Source organism: Coptis chinensis, chromosome 9, assembly GCF_015680905.1.
Source record: "Coptis chinensis isolate HL-2020 chromosome 9, ASM1568090v1, whole genome shotgun sequence".
In the NCBI taxonomy this organism is placed as follows: Eukaryota; Viridiplantae; Streptophyta; class Magnoliopsida; order Ranunculales; family Ranunculaceae; genus Coptis; species Coptis chinensis.
In genome coordinates this window covers 42,602,721-42,613,118 of record NC_141464.1, presented here as the reverse complement: position 1 = coordinate 42,613,118, position 10,398 = coordinate 42,602,721, and the positions used below count along the sequence as shown (strand labels likewise).

Below are 10,398 nucleotides of genomic sequence, written 5' to 3'. Positions count from 1 at the left end.
ACTTTTTAAATTTCCTACTAGTATTCCCCCACCTATTCAGTCTTGTGAGAATGTAGCTATACTCCCACCAGTTCTAGATCCTTCTATAGGTTCTGAACAAACTGGTGATAATGTCCCTCTGACTGTTGACCCCTCCCTCCCTGATAATCGCAAGGGGAAGGGTATTGCTGAAACTACCACTGTAATTGTCGCTCTCACCCCTCCTCAATCTAGTGATAGGAGGGGGGTGAGTGATGACATTCCCTATTCGCCAAGATCTCCAAATTCCCCTGAGAGGGAGATGATTATGGAGATGAGGTGTTGGGGACGAACTGATGAACTACCTTTTACCAACAAGCACTTTGTTAAAGATGTTGATATTGCGCTGGGAGTTTTGGAAGTTGCGCGACTTCCTGTTGACAAAGCTGAAGCCAATATAGCTGGGACCTTGGATATGTCCTATTGCCGATCTGCTGTTCACCTTGCCAAGGTAAGACTTTCTTTTCTGTTCAATGTTCGGTTTCTCTCATTTTGTTACTTCACATTCTATATTATTTTCCAGTTAGTGAATAACTTTTTGGCCATGAAAGATCCCATCTTTACTGCCACCACCGATACATCCACTGATGCCATGGCTACTGGTGAGCTGATCTGGGCAAAAGAAGCTGCTGAGAAGAAAGCTGCGGAGCTGCAGATCCTGGTTGACCAGCTCTTGGCGAAAGAGAAGAAATTTGATACTGGCTTCAAGAATATGAGAGATACTATCTCCAACCTTCGGAGCTCTCTGGAAAAAGCCCAAAAAGGAGTTGCTGATGCTGGCACTTGGAAAGTGAAGTTCTTGGAGCTGCGCGCCCACTTCACTACCCTGCAAGCAAAACATGACTAGGTCCAAGGGGAGCTTCACCGTAGGAACACTGAGATGAAGACCCTTGACCAAGCCATTGCCCACGCAAATGAGGTCATGTCAGGCTATGAGAGAGCTTTGAAGGAGAAACGTTTTCGTTCTGGTAAGATGGCTAATGACCTCCTGGCTGAGACCTCCAAGTTCTATTCCAAGGTGGTGCAGGAGGTGAATAAAAGATCAGCTGAAAATGCCATTCGTTTTGCTTTGAGGGTACTAGATGTTTCTTAGGAGTCCTTTAATATGGCCAAACAAGTTAAGTTCGAGGAGGCGATTGAGGCTACTGGGTATGTTTCTCAACTGGATGATCAAAAGCGGGTAACCAACCCTTTTGTCTTGTTCCCTGATCTGAACACCAGCATCTCTGCTATCCAAGCTAAACTTATGCCTGATGCCTCCTCATCTTCTGAAAAAGACACCGATGATGACCTGCCTCTAGTTCAACTTCCTTTTCTGCCAGTTCCAACTTTAGGTGAATGTTCTATTCAGCCAACCGTTCAAGCTAATCCAACCACACAGTCTGATGGTGCAGCAGCAAGCACTGATGGTGAACCAAAGTTTGATTCTACCCCTGCTTCATAAGCCTTTCAGTTGATGATTCACATAAACAATTATTTTTAAACAATTATTCTATGGGTCTGTAATATTGAGCTATGTAGCTCACATACAATACACTTTACTGAGCTCTATAGCTCTTCTATTTTATGCATGCTATTTACTTACTGAGCTCTGTCAGCTCTTCTATTTTATGTATGCCTTCGAAGTATTTTATGTTACATTACATATACTACTGTGCATACTCTACCCCCCAAAGTTTATTTGGAACAATAATAGGTAACCCTAGCAGGCTAAACAGATTAAGATGAGGCATAACCAGAATTTGATCAGGATGTCATGGGAGCTATTGCAACTTAACTGTAACTGAGAGTTCGATCACTTTAGAGGCATATGCCTTTGCAAAAGCAACTTGATGCCATGAGCACAACACTGTGTCTAATAACGATAGGTCCAATTTATTTTTGAAAAATAAAAAGGGTATTGCCTGAACAACAATGGAGGAGTATTCCTCAGCACCATTATGTCGATATAGTTCTAGGCCAATGGTGGTGTGCTAGGATCTGGATCCTACCCAGATCTTCCTAGTAACCCCTGCGTTTGATATTTTGAGAGCGCCCAGAATTGGCATACAGTTTAGACTCGCAAGAACATTATCTCTTGCTCCAAGTCAAACCGGCATACAGTTTATTGAACAATTAATGTGGTTATATCCATTAAAGGCTTAACCCATCAAGGATATTTGTAGTTTAAAAGAACTGGCATACAATTCCAGCTACATGGGGCTGAGAAAGGAACTGACAGTTCGACTTTCCCTTACTCAATATCACTGGTTCCAAAGCAAATTGGCATACAATATTCTTGAACAGATAGTGAGCAAATAATTCCCTTAAGGCTTAGTCCATTGAGTATAAGAACATGCAAGGAATATATTTGATTGCAAAGTGAAGAACTTTATTGATGGTAAAATATGCATAACAAAGCATGAAATAACAATTTACTGATAGTATTTACAAAGGTGTTGTCCGTTCCATGGTTTGACAAGAACGTCACCTTCAATAGTGTGTAGGTAGTAAAAACCATTTCGACCAACCTTGTCGATGATGTATGGTCCTTCTTAGTTAGGTCCCAGTTTGTCGTTGGGCTCTGGGATCTCACGGAGAACCAGATCACCAGTTTTGAAAGATTGAATCCAGACTCTCTTGTCATATGATCTCTTCAAAGTCTGTTGGTTAGCAGCTAAGCGAAGTGCGACACCTTCTCGCTTTTTGTCTAGGAGATCCATTTCTCTACATAACAGCTCCTCGTTGTCTAGAGTGTGCACCACATCTGACTTCTGAGTGGGAGCTACCAGTTCTGGAGGTATGACAGTTTCAATTTCGTAGGTCAGTGAAAATAGAGACTCATTAGTTGATCGCCTGGGTGTAGTTTGGTACGCCCATAGGACCTTAGGTAGTTCTTCCACCCATAAACCTTTTGTGTCATCTAATTTGCACTTCATGTTATCCAAGATGACCCTATTAGAGGCTTCAGCCTAGCCATTGCCTTGTGGATACCTTGGAGTTGAGAACAGATGGGTGATGTGAAACTCCTCACACAGTTCAGCAACCAGTCCTCCAGCGAACTGTTGCCCATTATCTGAAATGATAACTTTGGGTATGCCAAACCTGCAGACAATGTTGTTCCAAATGAACTTTTTGGCATCCTACTCTCGAATGAAGACAAGGGGAACTGCTTCTATCCACTTGGTGAAGTAATCCATTGCGACCAACAAGAATCTGACATTGCCAGGAGCGGGTGGTAGGGGTCCTATAATGTCAGTTCCCCACTGTGTGAATGGCCATGGGCTGGCCAATGGGTGCAGTTCTATTGCTAGAGCATGGATAAGTGGAGCGAATCGTTGACACTTTTTTGCACTTGTGAGCAAAAACTTACCTTAGGATCTTAAGAGCTAAAGTTCTGCCCCCAGTATGATTACCACAAATTCCTTCATGAACTTATCACATAACTTGTTTAGCGAGATCTGGGGAGAGACATCTGAGATGAGGTCCCAAAAAGGACTTCTTATACAGATCGTTTCCTACGAGGGTGAATCTTTGTATCTTTGCAAGCAAACACCTTGCTATACTCTTATTTTTAGGGAGTGTCCCTTCCTTGAGGTAGGACTTATATGGATCCATCCAAGTTGTGGTAATGGTTGGAACAACACAAACTGTTGTAACTTGGACTTGAATGTTAGATTTTTCTTGGAACTCGATAAGGATTGAATGAGACTTGCTGTCGCCCAACATATGCCAAAGCATCTTCATGTCTATTGGCTAATCGAGGTAGCTGATAGAACCGAATGTTTTCAAACTTGCTCCGAAGGCCCCTTACTAGTTCCAGGTATTTTGCCATTCGCTCATCCCTAGCCTCGTATCCACCATCAACTTGAAAAATAACAAGCTGTGAGTCACTAAAAACTGTGACGTGTGTCAGGCCCATATCTATAGCCGTTGTGAGGCCATCAAGAGTGGCTTCATATTCTGCCTCGTTGTTGGAAACATTCCAACCTAACCGGATGGATTTCTTCAATCGCATATTGTCAGGAGTGACTAACACAGTTCTAATTCCTGCGCCTTTGTCATTCGAAGATCCATCCATAAACAACCGCCACCCGGAACTTGGCTCCCAAGGATCTAGACGGCTTTCTGGAGATTCAGGCTAGATGTGATCATCTGAACTGGGGGTAGTTGAGTCGTACCCTGTGTAGGTCATTGGGAAATCTCCCAAGAATTTTGCTAGTGCCTGACCCTTCTCTGAGATTCTGGGGACGTAAATAATATCATATTTTGATAGTTGCACAAACCATTTTGCTAGTCTCCCTAACCTGTTCGGTCTTTCTAGAACTGATCGCAATTGGTACTCTGTGATTACTCTGATAGTGTGGGATTGGAAGTATGGTCGCAGCTTTTTCTGCTGCAAAAACAAGTGCTAGAGCGACTCTTTCGAGTTTTGGGTACCTTGTTTTTCTGGAAGAAGCGTGCGGCTCAAGAAATAGACAAGCTTTTCAACCTTCTTTTCATCCACGTGTATTAGTACAGAACTGATACCATAGTCAGACGAACAGAGATAAAGACCCAAGACTTCTCCCTCAACTGGCTTGGACAGGATTGGTGGTGCCCCCAGGTATGTTTTGAGTTGATCAAGTGCTTCCTGGCATTCTTTCATCCATGCAAATGAGGTGTTCTTTCACAGTAACTGAAAGAGAGGTTTGCACTTATTTGAACTCTTGGAGATGAACCTGTTTAGAGCTGCTAACCTGCCCGTAACTTTTTGAACCTCTTTCATATTTTAAGGTGAGGGCATATCTAGGAGTGCCCGGATTTGATCTGGGTTTGCCTCGATTCCTCTTTTAGTAACTAGATACCCAAAAACTTTCCTGATGAGACAACAAAAGCACACTTTGCAGGGTTAAGCTTCATGTGATACTCCCTGAGAATGTCGAATGCACGCTTCAGGTAGGAGAGATAATCTCCTCATCTTAGGCTTTTGATCAAAAGATCATCCACATACACCTCCACAATGTCACCTATCAATTGTTTGAACATCTTGTTTACCAATCGTTGGTAGGTAGCCCCTGCATTTTTTAGTCCGAACGGCATGACCTGATAGCAGTACAGGCCATCCTCGGTTATGAAACTGGCATGCTTGTGGTCCTCTTCATGTAAGGGGATCTGGTTATAACCAAACGACCCATCTGTGAAAGACAATAGTTTATGTCCAACTGTTGCATCCACCAATTTATCAATTCGTGGCATGCACGATTCAGATTCGTGAAGTCAATACAGATTCTCCATGACCCATTCTTCTTTCTTACTGGGACAATATTAGAAATCCAAGTGGGAAAATTGATTTCTCTAACAAATTTAGATGCCTTCAGCTTTTCAACTTCGTCTTTTACAGCTTTGGATCTGTCATCACCTATTTTCCTTGGTTTCTTTTTTACTACCACTGCATCACTACGGACATTGAGTTGGTGATATGCCATATGGGGATCAATTCCTGACATTTCTTCAAACGACCAAGCAAACACGTCCTTGTGCTCTCGGAGGAACTGTATCAGAGCTATGTGCTCTCCATAACTCAACATGGTACCGATGAAAGTGGTTTTTGGCGAGCTGTCTCCCCAATATCCACTTCCTCCAATGGCTCCAGTTAGGGGGGATCCTCTCTCTCTCTTAGGACCAGGTCCGGGAGAGGGGGATACAACTATAATTGTTATTTCGCGGGTTGCCCCACCTCCATTGGTTCAAAAGGGAATAGGGACTGCTTTATTGCCAAAGTATAGCATGTCTTAGCAGCCACCTGATCTCCTCTAATTGTCTCAATTTTTCCATGATGTGGGAATTTTAGACATTGGTGATAGGTGTTGGGAACGGCTCGGAGTCTGTGTAGCTAGGTCCTACCTAAAATCATGTGATATGGTGTGTTAGCTTTTACTACAACAAAATTTATGATAAGAGTTACCGGACTAGTGGCTACAGGTAGTTGGATCTCCCCAACTGTGAGAGCTTTGTCCCCACTGAATCCATACAGGTTGGAGTTGTTGGCAACCATCTCCGCATTTGGGATCTGCAACTTTTTAAATGTATCATAGTAGAGTACATCTACTAAACTGCCTGGGTCCACCAATATGCCATGCAAATCATAATCTCCAAATGGGAGTGTGAGAACCAGTGCATCCTCATGTGGGCTTTGGATGTTAAGGCAGTCAGCTTTAGTAAAAAGAATGAGCGGATCTTTCTGGAGTACCGTGTTGACTGAGCTCCTGTAGTCAGCTCGCTGTTCATGATCCTCATCTGTTTGGCGATGCGCATTTGATATCGCGCACCCTTATCAGTGACTTGTCCACTTTGTTTACTTGCTTTACCAGAAATCATATTTATCTGGAGTCGACCATTGAGCGGTCCAGTACCTAGGGGATCTTGAACTGATGTGTTGATCTCCTCATGCTGTACTACATTTGCCTGTTCGTGTGCCACAAATTGCTTCAAATACCCCCTTTCAATCAGATCTTGTAGTTCATTTTTCAGGGTCCTGCAGGCTCTGGTGTTATGACCCTTACTCTTATGAAACTTGCAATAAGTTCTTTGGTCTCTGGTACCCAGGGAACCTAGCTTAAGCGGAGTTGGCCATTTGAGATAACTTTAATTTTTGATCGAGTCAAGAAGCTCATCTGGCATTTTGTTCAGAGGGGCAAAGTTTTTGTCCATTGAGAGAAGAGCTTCTTTAGTTCCTTCCACACGTGGCTTCTTCTGTTGCTTTCCATCTACACTACTGGCTACATTTTGGTATTGCCCTTTGGGCATTCGTCCCTTTGATGGGGATTCGGCCCTTTGGCGACCACGATTACGGTCTCTTTTTATTTTTGAGGGGAAAAATTTCCATTCCCTTCTTGAGGAACTCCAAGAACTGCCCGACTAACTTTCTTTGCTTCTTAATGTCTATTCAGGACATATTCTTCCCACCTCTCATGAGTTTCAACCCTGTCAAGGAGTTCCTCTAAATCATGGGGTGGTTTCGAGAGAGAGATCCAAATAAGGCATTGTTTTCATCTAACCCTTGTTTAAAAACTATTATAGCAGTCTGTTCATCACAAGACTCTATTTGGATGGAAATTTCCATGAACCGTTGCATGTAGGATCTTAGTGCCTCTCCATCCTTTTTCTTGATATTGAACAGTGCATCAATCTGTTTAGGTTGATGCTTGTTGCATGAGTACCTGTCTATGAAGGTCCTAAATAGTTTTTCTAAGGACCTGATCTGATGCTCAGGTAATCTGTGGTACCACTGGAGCGTAGATCCAGACAAGGAGGCTTTGAATTCTTGACACATGACATGGTCATATCTCTCGTATTGTCCCATAGTGGCACAATACCTAAATACATGATCCACCGGATCTGACTTGTCACTAAAGACACTGAACTTCGGTTGTCTATAACCACGGAGATATGGTTTCCTCATCACCCGTGATGCGAAAGGAGATCTGCCTGCCCCCATTATGGCTGATTGAACAAGGGAGTCTTGCATTTTTCTCCTCTTGCCTGTCATCCGATGCATCTGACAGATTAGGTCATTCTTCTCAGTTTCCCATACAGCTTCTTTGGTAGAATGCTTTTTTGTCTGAGCACTTTTTCTGTGTCAAGGGTCGACATCACGATCCTGGTCTATTGACTCTGGTTTGGATGTTGTATCCGAGTCCTCATCTGAGTTGTTGTATTCCGACTCAGATGTCTCATGTCAACTGGACCCCCACACCTTGGGTTCTTTGCATGACCACCTTCTGGAAGGTCGTCATCATCGAGATCAATGAGTGGCTCCTTCCCTGTGTCAGATTGATACAAATGCCTCAGTAGCTGTACTTCTCGTTCAAGATTGCTCCTTTGTTGTTCTAGAGCCTATACTGCCTGGCTTGCCTGAACATACTCTGGGTTGGTGAGGACAAGATTCTCACCATCTTGATGTTCTTCTTGAGCGTTATTCCTGGGGCCTGCACCAGGAATTATTGGTGCGTCGATGCTGGTCATAGGTGGAACGCCTGTATTTAAAATACATATTTATTAATTAATTATTTATTTATTTAAAAATCGGCTGGATTGAATTTGGGATACGCGGGCCTGGTTTTTGGGCCCAAGTCTGTGTTGGGCTTGGGTTTTGGACCCAAGTATATAAACACATTGTTCTAGAGAATAGGGTTTTAAAAAAAATAATAAAATAATGAAAATGGAGGCAGAGCTAGAAGCTCGTTTGCTGGAGGGTGGAGCGTGACGACTCGGACTCAGAGAAATTCGTGGAGCTTGGGATTAAGGTGAGTAGCTATTTTGCTATTTCACCGGATGTATAGTTTTCGTATATCGGTGTATACTATCTAATATTTCTGTTTTGTATCGCTTTCATTATCTGTTGTATTGGACTTCGTGCCATTTGTTTTATTAAACCTTGTTGAATTTGGATTTGTATTTAACCGCCGAAATTTGGAACTTCGAAGTCGTCAATGGCGGCGTCCCTTGAGTCCAACAATGGAAATCGCCCGATATTTCATTCGAACCTTGTTTGGGCTGTTAAAGGCGGGCACCAACAAATCCTAAATTGTCCCATATTTTTTAGGTTTGAAACCGCATCGATGGTGGGTTTTGAAACCGTAGTGATGGTGGTTTTGGTCGAACTAGGTTTTGGGTGTGATGCTAGAGTATTATTTTTGGTATGGTGGGTTGGTTGAGTTGTGATTTGGTTGTGTAGTGTCTTTGTTGGAGCTTGAGAAGGCTTTAATGGGCTTAACGCCACATCGCGGATAATCGGGGTTTGGTTTTTGATTTGTGATTTTCGTTGTTTGAATTATTTGGTATTGTTGTTTGGGGTTTGATGAATGGTGGTAGTTGGGTTGATGTTGGATTGGGTGGGGGCTGTCGATTGGAGCTTGGAACAAGCTTTAATGGAGGTCGAAACTCTAGATCTAGTTTGAAGAAGAGTGTTGAATTACTGATATTCGAGTTTTTGGTTTTTGTTAAAGTGGTAGGGGTTTGTATGAGGATTAAAATCGGTGGGTTAAGATGGGTGGTCGAGTGGAGGTCGACGGTGGTCGATCCGATGGTGGCAGTTGGAGAAGATGATGAATTGGGCCTGGGGTTTGGGCTTGAGGCTGGGGCCCGGTTTTGTTTGGTTTGGGCCCGGATTCTATTTTAGGTGGTTGGGCTTTAGCTAGTTTAGAGTGTTTTGTTTGGGCCCTTTTCTATTTGTTTTGTATTTTGGACCAGTTTAATTAAGTTTTGTTTGGGCGCAGTTCTAGATTAAGTTCTATGGGCTAGTTTCATTAGTTTTCTTTGGGCCGGTTTCTAATATATGTAGGCTGGTCCTTATGTCCCCAATTGGGTCAGGTAGAGTAAATGAGTTGGTTTGAGACTTTTGGGTTCTAAGGTTTGGGCTTGGCGGTTAGGTCGAACCATTACCCCAGTCATGAGCCCTTGAGCCATGCACCTTTGACCCTAGCCATGAACCATGGCTATGACCCTGAACCTGTCGAACATGGAAACGACAGTTTGATTTTTGACAATGACAGTTTGACTTTGACCGTTGACCGTTGACTTTGACCAATGATGGTTGACTTTGACCGTTGACCATTGACTGTTAACTTTGACCTTTGACCATGGTATGTTGACTTTGACCATGACATATTGACTTTGACCTTGACCATGATGTGTTGACTTTGACTTTGACCGTTGACTGTGGAATGTTGACTTTTCCAGTTTTTCACACATTTGATTATATGGACAAATGTAGTAATAAAATGTTATCAGAAATTGTATAACTTGGTTGGTCATTATCTAATTTAGATTTGACGTGAGTAGTGTGTAAAGCATATATATATTGGGCTTTGACTGTGGACTGTGGACTGTTTAATTGTGCTACGTTTTATGTTGTATGCTATATGGACAATGTAGTAATAAAATGCTGTGGAAGATTATATAAACTTGGTTGTCATTATCTAAGAAAGATTTGACATTTATGTTGTGTATTTTTGACACGTGACGATATTGAGATGTTAGGAGACATTATATTCCTAATACACTATAATAAAAATGTATGCGATACGTTGAAGCAATTGTGACATGATATAATATGTTGGGATATATGTATTAATGCAATATCTTGGAGAAATTTATATAAACGCTCCATTATTATATATGTGAGATGCTATTATGAGGTAGTGTAGTATTGGTGAATATTTGCCCATGGGATTGTGGCTTAGTGCAATAATATATTGGCACGTGAAAGAATGAAAGTGGTTATGTGAAATAATTGAGATATTTCTAAATATTGTGGCTTAGTGCAATAAGGTAATTGACCTGCACGTGATATAGTGGAATGATTATGAGTCATAGATGTATGACACTTGAATAAACTACGTAACGAAAATCCTAGAA

The 10,398-nt window shown here is 42.3% G+C and overlaps 1 protein-coding gene across 1 annotated transcript; it reads right to left on the bottom strand.

Annotated features, from left to right (window-relative positions):
* Positions 1-2,552: 2,552 nt before the first annotated feature.
* On the bottom strand, positions 2,553-2,936 carry LOC147476129 (uncharacterized). Its single transcript, XM_086585637.1, has one exon. The coding sequence runs from the start codon at positions 2,934-2,936 to the stop codon at positions 2,553-2,555; it is 384 nt and encodes a 127-aa protein (XP_086441763.1).
* Positions 2,937-10,398: the final 7,462 nt, after the last annotated feature.

What these genes read in the sequence shown, in the direction of transcription:
- LOC147476129 (XM_086585637.1), bottom strand. Translation starts at nt 2,936, where the DNA reads ATGAAGTGCAAATTAGATGACACAAAAGGTTTATGGGTGGAAGAACTA.